Consider the following 20,900-nt stretch of genomic DNA (forward strand, 5'->3'; position numbering starts at 1 on the left):
TATATACCCAGAAGTGGAATTACTGGATCAGATGGTAGTTCTATTTTTAGTTTTTTATAGAACCTCCATACTGTTTTTCATAATGGCCATGCCAATTTGCATATCCACCAACAGTGTTCAAGCGTGCCTTTTTCTCCACATCCTGGCCAACACTTGTTATCTTTCGTCTTTTTGATAATAGCCTTTCTAACAGGTCTGAGGTGATGTGATTTTGATTTGCATTCTCTTGATTATTAGTGATGTTGAGCATTTATCATATACATGTTGACCATTTGTATGTCTTCTTTTGAGAAGTGTCTATCTAAATCCTTTGCCCATTTAAAAAATTGGGTTATTTGTTTTCTTGCTATTAAGTTGTTTGAGTTACTTATATATTTTGGATATTAATCCTTTATCAGGTGTGTGGTTTCCAAATATTTTCTTCCAATCCTTAGTTTGTCTCTTCATTTTCTTCATTGTTTCCTTTGCTATGCAGAAGCTTTTTAGTTTGATGGAATCTCATTTTTCTATTTTTGCTTTTGTTGTCTGCACTTTTGGGATCATAACCAAGAAATAATTGCCCACACGAATGTCGAGAAACCTTTTTTTCTGTGTTTCTTCTACTAGTTTTACAGTTCAGGTCTTGTGTTCAAGTTTTTAACCAAGTTGGAATTAATTTTTGTATGTGGTGTGAGATAAGGGTCCAATTTCATTCTTCTGCATGTGGATATCCAGTTTTCCCAATACCATTTATTGAAGAGACTGTCCTTTACTTGTTGTCTATACTTGGCACCTTCTTTGATGATGAATTGATCATCCTTGCTTTGGCCATTTACTCATTGTCTATACTTGGCACCTTCTTTGATGATGAATTGATCATCCTTGCTTTGGCTTTTCAGGGTCTTTTGTGGTTCTATATGATTTTAGGATTTTTTTTTCTATTTCTGTGAAAAAAAGCCAGTGGAGTTTTGATAAGGATTGTGCTGACTCTGTACATTGCTTTGAGTGGTATGTACATTTTAACAATATTAACTCTTCTGATCCATGAACACAGGATATCTTTGCATTTATTTGTGTCTTCTTTAATCTCTTTCACCAATGTTTTATAGTTTTCAGTGCACAGATCTTTCACCTCCTTCATTAAATTTATTCCTAAGTACTTTATTATTATTTTTGGTGCTATTAAACATGGGTTTGTTTTCTTAATTTATTATTTTTTTGGCTAGCTCATTGTTAGTGTATAAAAACAATAACTTTTGTATACTGATTTTGTATCCTTTGACTTTACTGAGTTCATTTATTAGTTTTAACAGCATTTTCGTGGATTCTTTAGAGTTTTCTATATGTAAGATCATGTCTTCTGCAGAGACAATTTTACTTCTTTCTTTCTGATTTGGATGCCTTTTATTTATTTTTCTTGCCTAATTACTCTCCCTAGAAATTCCAGGACTATACTGAGTAGAAGTGGTGAGAATAGGCATCCTTGTCTTGTTTCTGATCTTAGAGGAAAAGCTTTCAGCTTTTCACCATTGAGTATGATGTTAGCTGTGGGCTTGTCATATACAAACTTATTATGTTGAGATACATCCCATTTGTATCTAATTTGTGCAGTTTTTTATCATGAAAGAGTGTTGGATTTTGTCAAATGCTTTTTCTGCATCTATTCAGATGATTTTATGATATTTATCCTTCATTTTGTTCATATGGTGTATCACATTAATTGATTTGTGGATGTTGAACCATCCTTGCATCCAAGGAATAAATTCTACCTGATCATGGTGTATGGTTCTGCTAGTGTGAAGCTGAATTTGATCTGTTAGTATTTTGTTGAGAATTTTTGCATCTATGTTCATCAGGGACATAGGGCTGTAATTTTCTCTTCCTGTAGTGTCCTTGTATGGATTCATTATCAGGTAACGCTAGCCTTGTAAGATGAATTTGAAAGTGTTCCCTCCTCTTCGATTTTTGGGAAGAGTTTGAAAAGGATTGGCATTAATTCTTCTTTAAACATTTGGTAGAATTCACCAGTGAAGCCACCAGGTCCTAGACATTTCTTAGTTAAGAGGTTTTTTATTACTGTTTCTTACTGTTCTTGGTCTCTTCAGATTTTCTATTTCTTCATGAATAAGTCTTGGTAGGTTGTGTGTTTCTAGAAATTTATCCATTTCTTCAAGGTTATCCAATTTTTTGGCATGTAATTGTATATTGTAGTCTCTTATGATCCTTTGTATTTCTGTGATATCCATCGTAATGTCTTTTATTTATTTATGTATTTATTTTTGGCTGCTTTGGGTCTTCGTTGCTGTGTGCGGGCTTTCTCTAGTTGCAGCAAGTGGGGGCTACCCTTCATTGTGGTGCACGGGCTTCGCATTGTGGTGGTTTATTTTGTTGTGGAGCACAGGCTCTAGGTGCATGGGCTTCAGTAGTTGTGGCACATGAGCTCAGTAGTTGTGGCTCATGGGCTCTAGAGCGCAGATTCAGTAGTTGTGGCGCATGGGCTTAGTTGCTTCACAGCATGTGGGTTCTTCCTGGACCAGGGCTTGAACGCGTGTCCCCTGCATTGGCAGGTGGATTCTTAACCACTGTGCCACCAGGAGAGCCCCTGTCTTTTCTTTCACATATACTTTTATTTGAATTTTCTCCTTTCTTTCTTAGTTGATATACCTAATAGTTGGTCAATTTTATCTTTATAGAAAATCACTTAGTTTCATCGATCTTTTCTATTGTTTTTATACACTTCAATTCATTTATTTCTGCTCTGGTCTTGGTTATTTCCTTCCTTCTGCTAACTTTCAGCTTAGTTTGTTCTTCTTTTTCTTGTTCCTTAAAGTGTAAAGTTACGTTGTTTATTCGAGATGTTTCTTTCTTTAAAGGTAGGCATTTGTTGCTATAAAATTCCCTCTTAGGGAACTTACCTCAACATAATAAAGGCCATATATGACAAACCCACAGCCAACATCATTCTCAGTGGTGAAAAACTGAAACCATTTCCTCTAACATCAGGAACAAGACAAGGTTGTCCACTCTCATGACTATTATTCAACATAATTTTGGAAGTTTTAGCCACAGCAATCAGAGAAGAAAAGGAAATAAAAGGAATCCAAATCGGAAAAGAAGAAGTAAAGCTGTCACTGTTTGCACATGACATGATACTATACATAGAGAATCCTAAAGATGCTACCAGAAAACTACTAGAGCTAATCAATGAATTTGGTAAAGTAGCAGGATACAAAATTAATGCACAGAAATCTCTGGCATTCCTCTACACTAATGATGAAAAATCTGAAAGAGAAATTAAGGAAACACTCCCATTTACCATTGCAACAAGAAGAATAAAATACCTAGGAATAAACCTACCTAAGAAGACAAAAGACCTGTACACAGAAAACTATAAGACACTGATGGAAGAAATTAAAGATGATACAAACAGATGGAGAGATATACCATGTTCTTGGATTGGAAGAATCAACATTGTGAAAATGACTGTACTACTCGAAACAATCTACAGATTCAAAGCAATCCCTATCAAACTACCAATGGTATTTTTCACAGAACTAGAACAAAAAATTTCACAATTTGTATGGAAGCACAAATGACCCCGAATAGCCAAAGCAATCTTGAGAAAGAAAAACGGAGCTGGAGGAATCAGGCTCCCAGACTTCAGACTATACTACAAAGCTACAGTAATCAAGACAGTATGGTACTGGCACAAAAACAGAAATATAGATCAATGGAACAGGACAGAAAGCCCAGAGATAAATCCATGCACATATGGTCACCTTATCTTTGATAAAGGAGGAAAGACTATACAATGGAGAAAAGACAGCATCTTCAATAAGTGGTGCTGGGAAAACTGGACAGCTACATGTAAAAGAATGAAATTAGAACACTCCCTAACACCATACACAAAAATAAACTCAAATTGGATTAAAGACCTAAATGTAAGGCCAGACACTTAGAGGAAAACATAGGCCCAACACTCTATGACATAAATCACAGCAAGATCCTTTTTCACCCACCTCCTACAGAAATGGAAATAAAAAGAAAAATAAATGGGACCTAATGAAACTTCAAAGCTTTTGCACAGCAAAAGAAACCATAAACAAGACCAAAAGACAACCCTCAGAATGGAGAAAATATTTGCAAAAGAAGCGACTGACAAAGGATTAATCTCCAAAATTTACAAACAGCTCATTCAGCTCAATATCAAAAAAACAAACAAACAATCCAAAAATGAGCAGAAGACCTAAATAGACATTTCTCCAAAGAAGGTATACAGGTTGCCAACAAACACATGAAAGGATGCTCAACATCACTGATCATTAGAGAAATGCAAATCAAAACTACAATGAGATATCACCTCACACGAGTCAGAATGACCATCATCAAAAAATCTACAAACAATAAATGCTGGAGAGGGTGTGAAGAAAAGGGAACCCTCTTGCACTGCTGGGGGGAATGTAAATTGATACAGCCACTATGGAGAACAGTATGGAGGTTCCTTAAAAAACTAAAACTAGAACTACCATACAACCCACAATCCCACTACTGGGCATATACCCTGAGAAAACCATAATTCAAAAAGAGTCATATACCACAGTATTCATTGAATCTCTATTTACAATAGCCAGGACATGGAAGCAACCTAAGTGTCCATCGACAGATGAATGGATAAAGAAGATGTGGCCCATATATACAATGGGATAATACTCAGCCATAAAAAGAAATGAAATTGAGTTATTTGTAGTGAGGTGGATGGACCTAGAGTCTGTCATACAGAGTGAAGTAAGTCAGAAAGAGAAAATCAAATTCTGTATGCTAACACATATATATGGAATCTAAAAAAAACAAAAAACAAAAAATGGTTCTGAAGAACCTAGGGGCAGGACAGGAATAAAGACGTAGACATAGAGAATGGACTTGAGGACACGGGGAGGGGGCAGGGTAAGCTGGGATGAAGTGAGAGAGTGGCATGGACATACATACACTACCAAATGTAAAATAGATAGCTAGTGGAAAGCAGCCACATAGCACAGGGAGATCAGCTCGGTGCTTTGTGACCACTTAGAGCAGTGAGATGGGGAGGATGGGAGGGAGACGCAAGAGGGAGGAGATATGGTGTTATATGTATATGTATAGCTGATTCACTTTGTTTTAAAGCAGAAACTATCACACTATTGTAAAGCAATTATACTTCAATAAAGATGTTAAAATAATAATAATAAAAAACAAACAAATAAACTTCCCTCTTAGACCTACGTCCCATAAGTTTTGATATGTCATGTTTTCATTTTCATCTGTCTCAAGATAGTTTTTGATTTCCCTTTTGATTTCTTCTTTGACCTGTTGGTTTTTCAGAGTGTGTTAATTTTCACGTTTGTGAATTTTCCATTTTTCCTCTTGTTATTGATTTCTAGTTTCATGCCATTGTGTTAAGAAATGATACTCAGGGGGCCTCCCTGGTGGCGCAGTGGTTGAGAGTCCGCCTGCCGATGCAGGGGATGCGGGTTCGTGCCCCGGTCTGGGAGGATCCCATATGCCGCGGAGCGGCTGGGCCCGTGAGCCATGGCCGCTGGGCCTGCGCGTCCGGAGCCTGTGCTCCGCAGCGGGAGAGGCCACAACAGTGAGAGGCCCGCATACCGCAAAAAGAAAAAAAAAAAAAAAAAAAGAAATGATACTCAGGACCTGGGGGAAGATGGCGGAAGAGTAAGACGTGGAGATCACCTTCCTCCCCACAGATACACCAGAAATTCATCTACACGTGGAACAACTCCTACAGAACACCTACTGAACGCTGGCAGAAGACCTCAGACTTCCCAAAAGGCAAGAAACTCCCCACGTACCTGGGTAGGGCAAAAGCAAAAAGAACAAACAGAGACAAAAGGATAGGGACGGGACCTGCACCAGTGGGAGGGAGCTGTGAAGGAGGAAAGGTTTCCACACACTAGAAGCCCATTTGCGGGCGGAGACTGTGGGTGGCGGAGGGGGAAACCTTCGGAGTCACGGAGGAGAACACAGCCACAGGGGTGCGGAGGGCAAAGCGGAGAGATTCCCGCACAGAGGATCGGTGCCGACCGGCACTCACCAGCCCGAGAGGCTTGCCTGTTCGCCCACCGGGGCGGGCGGGGCTGGGAGCTGAGGCTCGGGTTCGGTCGGAGTGCAGGGAGAGGACTGGGGTTGGCGGCGTGAACACAGCCTGAAGGGGTTAGTGCACCACGGCTAACTGGGAGGGAGTCCGGGAAAAAGTCTGGAGCTGCCGAAGAGGCAAGAGACTTCTTCTTCCGTATTTGTTTCCTGGTGTGTGAGGAGAGGGAATTAAGAGCGCTGCTTAAGGGAGCTCCAGAGACGGGCGCAAGCTGTGGCTAACAGTGCGGACCCCAGAGACGGGCGTGGGACGCTGGGGCTGCTTCTGCCGCCGCCAAGAAGCCTGTGTGCAAGCACAGGTCACTGTCCATGCCGCCCCTCCGGGGAGCCTGTGCAGCCTGCCACTGCCAGGGTCCCAGGATCCAGAGACGGCTTCCCTGGGAGAGCGCACAGCGCGCCTCGGGCTTGTGCAACATCACGCTGGCCTCTGCCGCCGCAGGCTTGCCCCGCACTCCGTATCCCTCCCTGCCCCCGGCCTGAGTGAGCCAGAGTCCCCGAATCAGCTGCTCCTTTAAACTCATCCTGTCTGAGTGAAAAACAGATGCCCTCTGGCGACCTACATGCAGAGGTGGGGCCAAATCCAATAATCATCCCAAATTGAGGAGGTGGGCTTTGAGAACAAGATTTATGATATTTTCCCCTTTTCCTCTTTTTACAATGAATTATCCCAAATTGAGGAGGTGGACTTTGAGAGAAGATTTATGATTTTCCCCTTTTCTCTTTTTGTGAATGTGCCTGTGTATGCTTCTGTATGAGATTTTGTCTGTATAGCCTTGCTTCCACCATTTGTCCCATGTTTCTATCCATCCGTTGTTTTTTTTTTTTTTTTTTTGCGGTATGCGGGCCTCTCACTGTTGTGGCCTCTCCCGTTGCGGAGCACAGGCTCCGGATGCACAGGCCCAGCGGCCATGGCTCACGGGCCCAGCCACTCCGCGGCATATGGGATCCTCCCAGACCGGGGCACGAACCCGTATCCCCTGCATCGGCAGGCGGACTCTCAACCACTGCGCCACCAGGGAGGCCCCATCCGTTGTTTTTATTTCTTTAATTTTTAAGAAATTTTTTTAACAATTATTTTTTAAATTTTAATAACACTATTATATTTTATCATACTTTATTCTATTTACTTCATTTTTCTCTTTCTCTTTTTCCTACCTTCCCTCCTTCCTCTCTCCCTACCTCCCTCCCTCCCTTCTTTCCTTCCTTCTGTCCGTCCTTCTTTCTTTCTTCTACTAATTCTTTCTTTCTACTTTTTCTCCCTTTTATTCTGAGCTGGGTGGATGAAAGGCTCTTGGTGCTGCAGCCAGGAGTCAGGGCTGTGCCTCTGAGGTGGGAGAGCCAACTTCAGGACACTGGTCCACAAGAGACCTCCCAGCTCCACATAATATCAAACGGCGAAAATCTCCCAGAGATCTCCATCTCAACATCAGCACCCAGCTTCACTCAATGACCAACAAGCTACAGTGCGGGTCACCCTACGCCAAGCAACTAGCAACACAGGAACACAACCCCGCCCATTAGCAGAGAGGCTGCTTAAAAACATAATAAGGCCAAAGACACCCCAAAACACACCACCAGATGTGGACCTGTCCACCAGAAAGACAAGATCGAGCCTCATCCACCAGAACACAGGCACCAGTCCCCTCCAACAGGAAGTCTACACGACCCACTGAAACAACATTAACCACTGGGGACAGACACCAAAAACAACGGGAACTACAAACCTGCAGCCTGCAAAAAGGAAACCCCAAACACAGTAAGATAAGCAAAATGAGAAGACGGAAAAACACACAGCAGGTGAAGGAGCAAGATAAAAACCTACCAGACCTAACGAAGAGGAAATAGGCAGTCTACCTGAAAAAGAATTCAGAATAATGATAGTAAAGATGACTCAAAATCTTCGAAATAGAATAGACAAAGTGCAAGAAACAGTAAACAAGGACATAGAAGAACTAAAGACGAATCAAGCAATGATTAGAAACACAATAAATGAAATGAAAAATACTCTAGATGGGATCAATAGCAGAATAACTGAGGCAGAAGAACGGATAAGTGATGTGGAAGATAAAATAGTGGAAATAACTACTGCAGAGCAGAAGAAAAGAAAAAGAATGAAAACAACAGAGGACAGTCTCAGAGACCTCTGGGACAACATTAAACACACCAACATTGGAATGATAGGGGTTCCAGAAGAAGAGAAAAAGAAAGGGACTGAGAAAATACTTGAAGAGATTATAGTTGAAAACTTCCCTAATATGGGAAAGGAAATAGTTAATCAAGTCTAGGAGGCACAGAGAGTCCGATACAGAATAAATCCAAGGAGAAATACGCCAAGACACATATTAATCAAACTGTCAAAAATTAAACACAAAGAAAACATATTAAAAGCAGCAAGGGAAAAACAACAAATAACACATAAGGGAATCCCCATCAGGTTAACAGCTGATCTCTCAGAAACTCTACAAGCCGAAGGCAGTGGCAGGACATAATTAAAGTGATGAAGGAGAAAAACCTGCAACCAAGATTACTCTACTCAGCAAGGATCTCATTCAGATTTGATGGAAAAATTAAAACCTTTACAGACAAGCAAAAGCTGAGAGAGTTCAGCACCACCAAACCAGCTTTACAACAATTGCTAAAGGAACTTTTCTAGGCAAGTAACACAAGAGAAGGAAAAGACCTACAATAACGAACCCAAAACAATTAAGAAAATGGGAATAGGAACATACATATCGATAATTAACTTAAATGTAAAAGGACTAAATGCTCCCACCAAAAAACACAGATTGGCTGAATGGATACAAAAACAAGACCCATATATATGCTGTCTACAAGAGACCCACTTCAGACCTAGAGACACATGCAGATTGAAAGTAAGGGGATGGAAAAAGACATTCCATGCAAATGGAAATCAAAAGAAAGCTGGAGTAGCAATTCTCATATCAGACAAAAATGACTTTAAAATAAAGACTATTAGAAGAGACAAAGAAGGACACTACATAATGATCAAGGGATCGATCCAAGAAGAAGATATAACAATTGTAAATATTTATGCACCCAACATAGGAGCACCTCAATACATAAGGCAAATACTAACAGCCATAAAAGGGGAAATCGACAGTAACACACTCATAGTAGGGGACTTTAACACCCCACTTTCACCAATGGACAGATCATCCAAAATGAAAATAACTAAGGAAACACAAGCTTTAAATGATACATTAAACAAGATGGACTTAATTGATATTTATGGGACATTCCATCCAAAAACAATACACATTTTTCTCAAGTGCTCATGGAACATTCTCCAGGATAGATCATATCTTGGGTCACAAATCAAGCCTTGGTAAATTTAAGAAAATTGAAATTGTATCAAGTATCTTTTCCGACCACAATGCTATGAGACTAGACATCAATTACAGGTAAAGATCTGTAAAAAATACAAACACATGGAGGCTAAACAATACACTACTCAATAACGAAGTGATCACTGAAGAAATCAAAGAGGAAATTAAAAAATACCTAGAAACAAATGACAATGGAGACACGACGACCCAAAACCTATGGGACACAGCAAAAGCAGTTCTAGGGGGGCAGTTTATAGCAATACAATCCCACCTTAAGAAACAGGAAACATTGGGCTTCCTTGGTGGCGCAGTGGTTCAGAGTCCGCCTGCCGATGCAGGGGACACGGGTTCGTGCCCCGGTCTGGGAGGATCCCACATGCCGCGGAGCGGCTGGGCCTGTGAGCCATGGCCGCTGGGACTGCGCATCCGGAGCCTGCGCTCCGCAACGGGAGAGGCCACAACAGAGAGAGACCCACGTACCGCAAAAAAAAAAAAAAAAAGAAACAGGAAACATTTCGAGTAAACAACCTGACCCTGCACCTAAAGCAATTAAAGAAAGAAGAACAAAAAAACCCCAAAGTTAGCAGAAGGAAAGAAATCATAAAAATCAGATCAGAAATAAATGAAAAAGAAATGAAGGAAACGATAGCAAAGATCAATAAAACTAAAAGCTGTTTTTTTGAGAAGATAAACAAAATTGATAAACCATTAGCCAGACTCATCAAGAAAAAAAGGAGAAGACTCAAATCAATAGAATTAGAAATGAAAAAGGAGAAGTAACAACTGACACTGCAGAAATACAAAAGATCATGAGAGATTACTACAAGAAACTCTATACTAATAAAATGGACAACCTGGAAGAAATGGACAAATTCTTAGAAATGCACAACCTGCCAAGACTGACTCAGGAAGAAATAGAAAATATGAATAGACCAATCACAAGCACTGAAATTGAAACCTTGATTAAAAATCTTCCAACAAACAAAAGCCCAGGACCAGATGGCTTCACAGGCGAATTCTATCAAACATTTAGGGAAGAGCTAACACCTATCCTTCTCAAACTCTTCCAAAGTATAGCAGAGGGAGGAGCACTCCCAAACTCATTCTCCAAGGCCACCATCACCTTGATACCAAAACCAGACAAGGATGTCACAAAGAAAGAAAACTACAGGCCAATATCACTGATGAACATAGATGCAAAAATCCTCAACAAAATACTAGCAAACAGAATCCAACAGCACATTAAAAGGATCATACACCATGATCAAGTGGGGTTTATCCCAGGAATGCAAGGATTCTTCAATATACGGAAATCAATCAATGTGATACATCATATTAACAAATTGAAGGAGAAAAACCATATGGTCATCTCAATAGATGCAGAAAAAGCTTTCAACAAAATTCAACACCCTTTTATGATAAAAACCCTGCAGAAAGTAGGCATAGTGGGAACTTTCCTCAACATAATAAAGGCCATATATGACAAACCCACAGCCAACATCGTCCTCAATGGTGAAAAACTGAAACCATTTCCACTAAGATCAGGAACAAGACAAGGCTGCCCACTCTCACCACTCTTATTCAACGTAGTTTTGGAAGTTTTAGCCACAGCAATCAGAGAAGAAAAGGAAATAAAAGGAATCCAAATTGGAAAAGAAGAAGTAAAGCTGTCACTGTTTGCAGATGACATGATACTATACATAGAGAATCCTAAAGATGCTACCAGAAAACTACTAGAGCTAATCAATGAATTTGGTAAAGTAGCAGGATACAAAATTAATGCACAGAAATCTCTGGCATTCCTGTACACTAATGATGAAAAATCTGAAATTGAAATCAAGGAAACACTCCCATTTACCATTACAACAAAAAGAATAAAATATTTAGGAATAAACCTACCTAAGGAGACAGAAGACCTGTATGCAGAAAATTACAAGACACTGATGAAAGAAATTAAGGATGATACAAATAGATGGAGAGATATACCATGTTCTTGGATTGGAAGAATCAATATTGTGAAAATGACTCTACTACCCAAAGCAATCTACAGATTCAATGCAATCCCTATCAAACTACCACTGGCATTTTTCACAGAACTAGAACAAAAAATTTCAAAATTTGTTTGGAAAAACAAAAGACCCTGGATAGCCAAAGCAATCTTGAGAACGAAAAACGGAGCTGGACAAATCAGGCTCCCTGACTTCAGACTATACTACAAAGCTACAGTAATCAAGACAGTGTGGTACTGGCACAAAAACAGAAAGATCAATGGAACAGGATAGAAAGCCCAGAGATAAACCCACGGACATATGGTCACCTTATCTTTGATAAAGGAGGCAGGAATGTACAGTGGAGAAAGGACAGCCTCTTCAATAAGTGGTGCTGGGAAAACTGGACAGAGACATGTAAAAGTATGAGATTAGATCACTCCCTGACACCATACACAAAAATAAGCTCAAATGGATTAAAGATCTAAATGTAAGGCCAGAAACTATCAAACTCTTGGAGGAAAGCATAGGCAGAACACTCTATGACATAAACCACAGCAAGATCCTTTTGGACCCACCTCCTAGAGAAATGGAAATAAAAACAAAAATAAACAAATGGGACCTAATGAAACTTCAAAGCTTTTGCACAGCAAAGGAAACCATAAGCAAGACCAAAAGACAACCCTCAGAATGGGAGAAAATATTTGCAAATGAAGCAACTGACAGGGGATTAATCTCCAAAATTTATAAGCAGCTCATGCAGCTCAATAGCAAAAAAACAAACAATCCAATCCAAAAATGGGCAGAATACCTAAATAGACATTTCTACAAAGAAGATATACAGACTGCCAACAAACACATGAAAGAATGCTCAACATCATTAATCATTAGAGAAATGCAAATCAAAACTACAATGAGATATCATCTCACACTTGTCGGAATGGCCATCATCAAAAATCTAGAAACAATAAATGCTGGAGAGGGTGTGGAAAAAAGGGAACACTCTTGCACTGCTGGTGGGAATGTGAATTGGTACAGCCACTATGGAGAACAGTATGGAGGTTCCTTAAAAAACTACAAATAGAACTACCATATGATCCAGCAATCCCACTACTAGGCATATACCTTGAGAAACCCATAATTCAAAAAGATATGTACCAAAGTGTTCATTGCAGCTCTATTCACAATAGCCCAGAGATGGAAACAACCTAAGTGTCCATCATAAGATGAATGGATAAAGAAGATGTGGCACATATATACAATGGAATATTACTCAGCCATAAAAAGAAACAAAATTGAGCTATTTGTAATGAGGTGGATAGACCCAGAGTGTGTCATACAGAGTGAAGTAAGTCAGAAAGGGAAAGACAAATACCGTATGCTAACACATATATCTGGAATTTAAGAAAAAAAAATGTCATGAAGAACCTACGGGTAAAACAGGAATAAAGACACAGACCTACTTGAGAATGGACTTGAGGATATGGGGAGGGGGAAGGGTATGATGTGACAAAGCGAGAGAGAGAGAGGCATGGGCATATATACACTACCAAACGTAAGGTAGATAGCTAGTGGGAAGCAGCCGCATAGCACAGGGAGATCAGCTCGGTGCTTTGTGACCACCTGGAGGGGTGAGATAGGGAGGGTGGGAGGGAGGGAGACGCAAGAGGGAAGGGATATGGGAACAGATGTGTATGTATAACTGATTCACTTTGTTATAAAGCGGAAACTAATAAAAAAAAGAAATGATACTCAATGTGATTTCAGTCTACTTAAATTTGTTAAGACTTCTTTTGTGGTCCAACATATGATCTATCCTAAAGAATGTTACATATGCACTTGAAAAAAGCGCATGTTCTACTGCTGTTGGATGGAATGTTCTATATATGTTTGTTAGGTCTTTTCTGTATAATGCGTTGTTCAAGTCCAGTGTTTCCTTATTGCTTTTGTGTCTGGATGGTCTATCCATTGTTGAAAGTGGGATATTGAAGTCTCCTACTGTTATTGTATTGCTACCTGTTTCTCCCTTCAATTCTGTTAAAATTTGCTAAATATAATTAGGTGTTTTAATTTTGGGTGCATATATATTCACAAGTGTTATATCCTGTTATAGACTTACAAGTTCATATCCTGTTATGTATGAATTGATCTCTTCTGTCATTATATAAAACCTTCTCTGTCTCTTGGTCAGTTTTTTACTTGAAGTCTGTTTTGTCTGTTGTAAGTACAGCTACCCCTGCTTTCTTTTGGTTACTATTTGCATGGAATATCTTTTTCCATCCCTTCACTTTCAGCCTGTGTGTATCCTTAGAGATCAAGTGAGTCTCTTGTGGACAGCATATAGTTGGATCTTGTTTTTTTAATCCATTCAGCCACTTGATGTCTTTTGATTGGAACATTTAATCCATTTACTTTTAAAGTAATTATTGAAAGGTAAGGACTTATCTATTGCCATTTGGTTAATAGTTTTCTCACTATTTTATAGTTCCTTTGTTCCTTTCTCTTCTCTTGCTGTCTTCCTGGATTTTTCAACTTCTGATGTATATTTTTTCATGTCTTAATAATTTTTAATGCCTTTCAGTTCTTTTAGTAGGTTATGGTTCTGAATTGTATTTGAGAATGGCTCTTTGACATGCTTCCATTTCCTCTATGGATATTGTTTTGCTCATTTTCCTTATAATAACTTTATATGGAGATTGTGTTACTTTTCAGCTGTGCATCTTTATGTTTATTTACTGTTGCTGAACTTTTAGAATACTTATTTTGCATAGCTTTTCTAACCTCACAGAGCTTCTGCTTATGTTTTCTACTATTGTTCAAATATATGGCAGCTGGATTTCTGAGATTTCCTGACTCTTGTCCTACCAACCCCATTTTATCTTTATATGGATCTTCCTTTGGTCTCTGTTAATTCTGTCTTGATGATTTTTCATTCTACTCTCAAAAAATTCTCCTCAGTGGAGGCCCTATTCTGAAAAAGAGCCCTGGCTGTTCAGTTGGAGAATGCATGTGGCCTGCGCTGCCTTAGCCACTTCAGACCTTGCAGGTTTCTTGTACTTACCTGTTGTTGGAGTGGGCATGCATTTCCCTTTTCCAGCTACTGTTCTTGAATTGGCTGGACACATTTTCCAGTGAATACCCACTGGATTTTTTGTGGTTCTCTTGGTATTAAGTCTGTTGTGCTCTTACAGTTTCTACAGGGGAGATAAAATTTTGCCTCTGTGCTCTAAGGGTTTTTGGCTAGGTCTGAGAATTAAATTGTTGTAGGAAAGATTAACAGGAGAAAAGCATACAGATTTATTTAATATCAGTTTTATGTGGCATGGGAGCCCTTATAAGGAAATGAAGACCCAAAGAAGCAGTTAGAATCTAACATCTATACACTGAGTTGCTCAAACAGTCGTAAACTGTGAAAATGAGACAACAGAAGGAGGTCATTAATCATAGAGCAGTGACTTGGGAGATAAGGGTTAGTTTACAAGGTTTGTTTTTACAGATTTCTTTTGGGTTCAGCTCCCATTCCTGGAGACAATATTACTTTTCTTCCTGGTATAGAGAGAACATCTTCCATATGGGTGTTTTATCTCTTCCTTTCAGGGAGAAAAATGGGAGATCAGCACACCCTACCTTTACCTGCTGTTTTTCAAGTGCTTTAGCTCAAAATAACCCTTCTGCCAAGTGACATATTTTGGAGTGAGTGGCACATTCTGCTACCCTTTGCTTCCCTTTATTCCTCCTGCATGGACAACAGTGATACACAGATCTTGTGGCTTTTGGTGTTTTTTCTATACCCATGTTTATTTTGGAGTTTGTGGGAAACTTTGCCTCATTTTATTTGTTTGCTTGTTCGTTTTGGTAAAGGCTGTCCATGGGTTTTTTATTTTGTTATCTAATTGCTTTGTCTGTTTTTATGTGGGAATTTAGGAAGATCCAAAAGCTATGCTATCTGCTATTACCATCTTCTCAGAGTCCTATCGGTTCAGTTTTTTTTTGTTTTTCCTTTTGCTTCTTCCCAACAGGGTCTGAAAAATCTGAAGATAAAGTGCTTCTGCTTGATATGTTAGGTTCTATTATGACTATTTGATTAGTACACATTTCTGTGCCTAATAAAGACTTTAGTTATAGTGTTCATTTCCTTCATTAATGATTACTATAGAAAAATGAATGTCTAGAGCTAAAAAGAAAGTTTAGAGTCTGTGTCCTGGTGAATTTTGTTTGTTTTTTAGCTGACTGTAGTTGTGAGTCTCATAACTTGATGAGTGACTGATTATTATGTCCCTATGCACTTATATATGACTTTGTGTTGCCCTTTCAGTAATTATATATGTAGTTATATATGGTCCTATGTTGCCCTCCTAGTGGTTCTCTCTTCCTTTCCTGTTTCACATGTCTTTTCCAAATGCTATATGCTGCTTATCTAAGTAACCTGTTATAGAAACAAAGGTCTTGCCATTTCTTAATTAATGACCATGGCTGCCCTAAACACTGTTACTGAGTGGAAGAAAACTATAGCAGAGACTAGTTTTATTCAAGTGCTTATTTTGTGCAATAGCTTTTACATTTCTTCCTGCTGAGAATTTTAAAAGCCAAATAATATTTTGTCACTCAGTATAATTGCTTATAATAATACTATGACAGTCCAGTTTATTTTGATTTTTCCTATCAAAACATTAATATTCTCACTTTTAAGGAGTTTATGGACTGGTAAGTGACACTGATCTGAATGAATGATTAAATAAATAATGAAGGAAAAAGGAAGACAGAGAGAGAGAAAGAGTATGTGTGCTTGCGTGTGTGTGTGTGTGTGTGTGTGTGTGTGTGTATTCAGGTTGTCTATTTCTTCTTGAGTGAGTTTTGGTGGCTTGATATCTTTCAAGATGTTGGCCTATTTCATCTGTGTTGATGAATTTATGGGTATAGAGTTATTTGTAGTGCTCCTTTATTACTTCTTAATGTATGGTAGGTCAGTAGTGATGTCTCTCTCCTCTTTCATATCTGAAATTGATAATTTGTGTCTTCTCTCTTTTTTTGTTTGTCAGTCTGACTGAGCTTTATGTATTTTATTCATGTTTTCAAAGAGTCAACTTTTAGTTTTACTGATTTTCTCTATTTTTGTATTTTCAATTTTATTAATTTCTGCTCTAATATTAATTTTCTTTTTTTGCTTAAATTTTGTTTTAATTTGCTCTTCTTTTTTCAATTTCCTACAGAAGGAGCATAGGTTACTGATTTTAGTCATTCTTCCTTTTTTTCTAATGTGTGCATTTAATGCTATATGTTTTGAACAAGGATTACATTTAAATTTTAGTGAAACCACATGGTTTATTGAGAAAGCTTCCTGAAAGAACAGGTTCATGAGGCACACAAGAAAGAAAAATTTTGGGCTTCCCTGGTGGCGCAGTGGTTGAGAGTCCGCCTGCCGATACAGGGGACACGGGTTCGTGCCCCGGTCTGGGAAGATCCCACATGCCGCAGAGCGGCTGGGCCCGCGAGCCATGGCCACTGAGCCTGCGCGTCTGGAGCCTGTGCTCCACAATGGGAGAGGCCACAACAGTGAGAGGCCCGCGTACCGCAAAAAGAAAAAAAAAAAAAAGAAAAATTTTGTTGAATTATGGGGTGTATATGACAGATTAGAAGTGAATAATAGTCTGACAGGGGAAGGAATAATTAGAACTCCATGTTTGCCAATGAAATTATGATGAAAGAAAAGGCATTAAAGATAACCTGTAAGGTGTATTATTTTCCACTAAACAATTATGTATTTGTATTTCATTTTTAAAACATTAGTGTGGTGATTAAAATCTCTGTGTAGTTGTCACTGAAAAGAACAGTGTTTGCCTACAGTGTACATACTGAAATGCCTTTTTAAAGACATCATGATGATGTACTCTGTGTCTAATATATATCACCTGCACAGTTTTCTTATTTAACTTGTAGATGATAGTTACCATCATAGGAGAAGCATGTATCTGTTTGACTGATTCTTATGTTTTCTTTCCTTGCAGAAATGCTGAGCCGATTGTCAGGATTAGCAAATGTTGTTTTGCATGAATTATCAGGAGATGAAACTGATGAGAATATGAGGGCTTCCTTAGAACCTGTGAGTAGCTCTGTTCTGAATTAAACTAATGAGAAATATGTTCCATGTTCTTCTGAGGACAAGAATTTAAGGTAGAAGGATGTGAGCAGCCTTCCTTGTGCTAAGTGGAAGAGAAGATTAAGAAAAATATTGAGACGGTGTAAATTATCCTTTTCCTGTAAGTTTGTAGCCTATGAGACACAGTGATGTGAATCAAGTCCTGGATGAGATTAGAAAGATTGTCCTCATTTGTCCCCCTGGGGCTTACTTAGTGCTAGATTATTTTAACTCCTCAGATATGTATTCCTATTTCATAGGAAAGGTTTGAAACAACAAATGGTGGAACTGGAGCACCTTTTGGGTTTCAGACCATCTGTTTGCTATTGTAAATTCATCTATCACTTCTCTTATAGTTTGTATTTATTTTTTGAAGGTCACATAGGACTCAAAAAAAGTCCATTCACTTTCTTAAAAGACAAGCAGTATTTCCTGGTGATTAAGAGAATTTTATTCAACTACTCTCTTAATTTTAAATTTTGAGCTCTTCCACTAAATGTTTTGTGATCTTTGCTTCCCTTTATTTTTCTCTTTGGTAAAATTAGTATGATAAGACTGTAAATGAGATAATGTTTGTAAAATAGTTAACATTTACAAAATAATATATATTACAAATGCTGTGATAATAATTATTGGTTAATAATAATATTGGGTAATAACTAATATTGGGTAGTTATTATTGGAAAGATTTCTTTTTAAAATTAAAAATTTTTTTTATTTTTATTTCCTCTGCCAGGTAAGTATGAGCGTGTCCCTGTCCATCCCTGCACAGCCTTAGACGCCTTACAGTGTACACACGTGCTCACTTTGTTCCCCCTCCCTACCCATTCCCCCTCCTCCACCCTCCACCATCCTCCACACCCCCTCCTTTTCCACAACTCTCAGCCCCTCCAAACAACTCTTAAAATAATATCCAAGCAACATCTCTGGAGGACTTCCACAGCCCAGGGCATTCATTCCCTGGGAATTTTACCACTAGGCTGCAAGATTTACATAAGCCAAGCCCCATTCTTGACAACTAAGGCTCCTCCTTTCCTCCAACCCATACCCTGCCCCTGGGTCCTCATCTCCTCGGAAAAATTTCTTAAGTAAGGATATGAGTTGGACAAGAGATAAGATAAAGTTGGAATGAAGAACCTCCAGTTTGGAAGCTGATACCTTTTCCCTTGTAAATTGGCAACTTTTTGTCTAAATACCAGGAATTACCCCAAGAATCTGACATGGAATTTAATGATAGAACACAAGAGGATGTTCTGGAGCGCCTGGCTTATTCAGAACAGTTGGTGCAGGAACTAAAAGAAATCATTGGACAGAAGGATGCTCAACTACAGCAGAAGGATGAAATTCTACAGGTACCATTGTCCTTTCTTGCCAAGCACTTGATAAAAGACATAACAGTCACTTTGATTTTTTTCTTCACTTAGATTATTAGAGAATCTGATTTCCCTACTAGTCTAAGATGATGCCTACTGAGAATAACTTGTTATATGCTGGATAAGTGATGAATAAGCATTTGTGTGTTTACCATCATTGTTCTCTGACAGGAAGAGAGAAAAGCTGCTGATAACAAAATTAAAAAACTAAAACTTCATGCTAAGGCCAAATTAACTTCTTTGAATAAACACATAGAAGAGATGAAGGCACAAGGAGGGACTGTTCTGTCTACAGAATCTCAGTCAGAGGAGCAACTCTCCAAGGTATGGTGACTGGGTATAATACACATTTTCTGAGTAGAAAAAGGCTCTCATTATAGCAGATCTTCACTAATCACAAAAATTTATGAAGCTAAAGTAATACAGCACTAAATGCAGTCCCCCTTGTTTTTTTTTTGCTGTATACAGGCCTCTCACTGTTGTGACTCTCAACCACTGCACCACCAGGGAAGCCCAATGCAGTCCTTTTTTAAAAAAAAAAATTATTTATTTATTTGGCTGTGCTGGGTCTTAGTTGCAACACATGGGATCTTTGTTGTGGCATGCGGGATCTTTTATTTGCGGCATGCAGGATCTTTAGTTGCGGCATGCAAACTCTTAGTTGTGACATGTGGGATCTAGTTCCCTGACCAGGGATTGAACCCAGGCCCCCTCCATTGCGAGCTCAGTGTCTTAGCCACTGGACCACCAGGGAAGTCCCCAATACCGTCCTTTCTTTTTGAGCTTGCAGTCTAGCTGGGCTATGGGCCAAACACAGAATAAAAGGCCAACAGAAAATATGGAAATTAAATATTAGTTGTGACCTAGACTTTCAGGGAGTTAAAAAGGCTAACAGGAAGAAAAAAAAAATTAAATTGAGGCATTTAAGTAGGAGAGGCACATAGCTTTTGGAGGAGTTTTATCTTTAGTTAGAAGATTAAACTAGGTGAACTCTAAGGTTTCTCCCACCTCTGAAATTCTTTAGTTCAGTGACTTGATACAGAATATTCTTTGTCTTTATATGGCCACATAATAGTATATTAAAGTTTCATGCATTGTGGGCTTAATCAGCTAGATTACTTTGGGCTCCTCTAAGTGATGCTCTGTAGGTTTATGACTGCCACCAACAAAAACGTTCAAGGTTGGGGATGGAGAGAGGAGTGAGGAAAGTGCCTATGCCTTTTGAGGAATAGAGCATTGTCCTAATACTTGTTCTTATTACCTTTCCTCTATGGTTAAACCCCAAATATTCACATTCAGCCAGCTAGTTAGAAAACAAGAAACTTCAGTTGTTTGGAGAGTTTGGAATAGAATACAGAGAGGCCAGCACATCACAGTACACATTACCAGTTAGCTTAGATGTAACTCTATGTAAGAAACCTTTTAATTTTTTCGTAGATTTCACCCTGTTTTATTTTTTGACCCACTAGTATTCTTATTCACAATGATTTTAGTTCTTGGGAAATGAGATTTTAATCAATTCTCTAGGCACAACCTTTGGGGTCACTAGTTAGCTCACTAGTACTGTGGTTCGTCTTTCCTTCCTGGGTGTAATGCTCAGAAGATACTACTTTTCCTGAATTGATAGCCTTATTTAACTTCTCAAAGCTTATTTTAGAATCTTCTCTTACTCTTCTCAACTAATGTATTCATTTTGATTCTTCTTTTCTTAGTTTTTGTTTTTTTCCTCTCATTATTCTTTCTTCCTCCTGGCTGTGGTAACACCAACCTGTCTCTCCCCATGTGGCTTTGTTTCTTTTAACTTTTTCCCTCTGCTATGTTGTTAGATTTTTAAATCATCCATTTTATACTCTACCTTTTTTTTTTAAAGCTCTGAGACCTTAAACAAATTAGCATCTTGTAGCTTCATTTCCTTCCTCTGTTAAATAAAAGG

The 20,900-nt window shown here is 38.7% G+C and overlaps 1 protein-coding gene across 15 annotated transcripts in view; it reads left to right on the top strand.

Moving 5' to 3' along the window:
* Positions 1–20,900, top strand: part of GOLGB1 (golgin B1) — a 94,581-nt gene that overhangs the window by 10,186 nt on the left and 63,495 nt on the right. For 12 of the 15 annotated variants that reach the window (XR_014294357.1, XM_082624753.1, XM_082624763.1 and 9 more), the window contains exons 1-4: positions 5,652–5,802; positions 17,464–17,558; positions 18,794–18,946; positions 19,139–19,291. Coding sequence is in view for 14 of the 15 variants with exons in the window: in XM_082624753.1 (XP_082480879.1) it covers positions 17,466–17,558; positions 18,794–18,946; positions 19,139–19,291 (399 nt within the window). In the remaining variant the exon portion in view is untranslated. The other 3 variants (XM_082624762.1, XM_082624761.1, XM_082624760.1) reach the window with 3 other exon arrangements.

This window comes from Mesoplodon mirus, assembly GCF_964341445.2.
Source record: "Mesoplodon mirus genome assembly, chromosome: 6".
NCBI lineage: Eukaryota > Metazoa > Chordata > Mammalia > Artiodactyla > Ziphiidae > Mesoplodon > Mesoplodon mirus.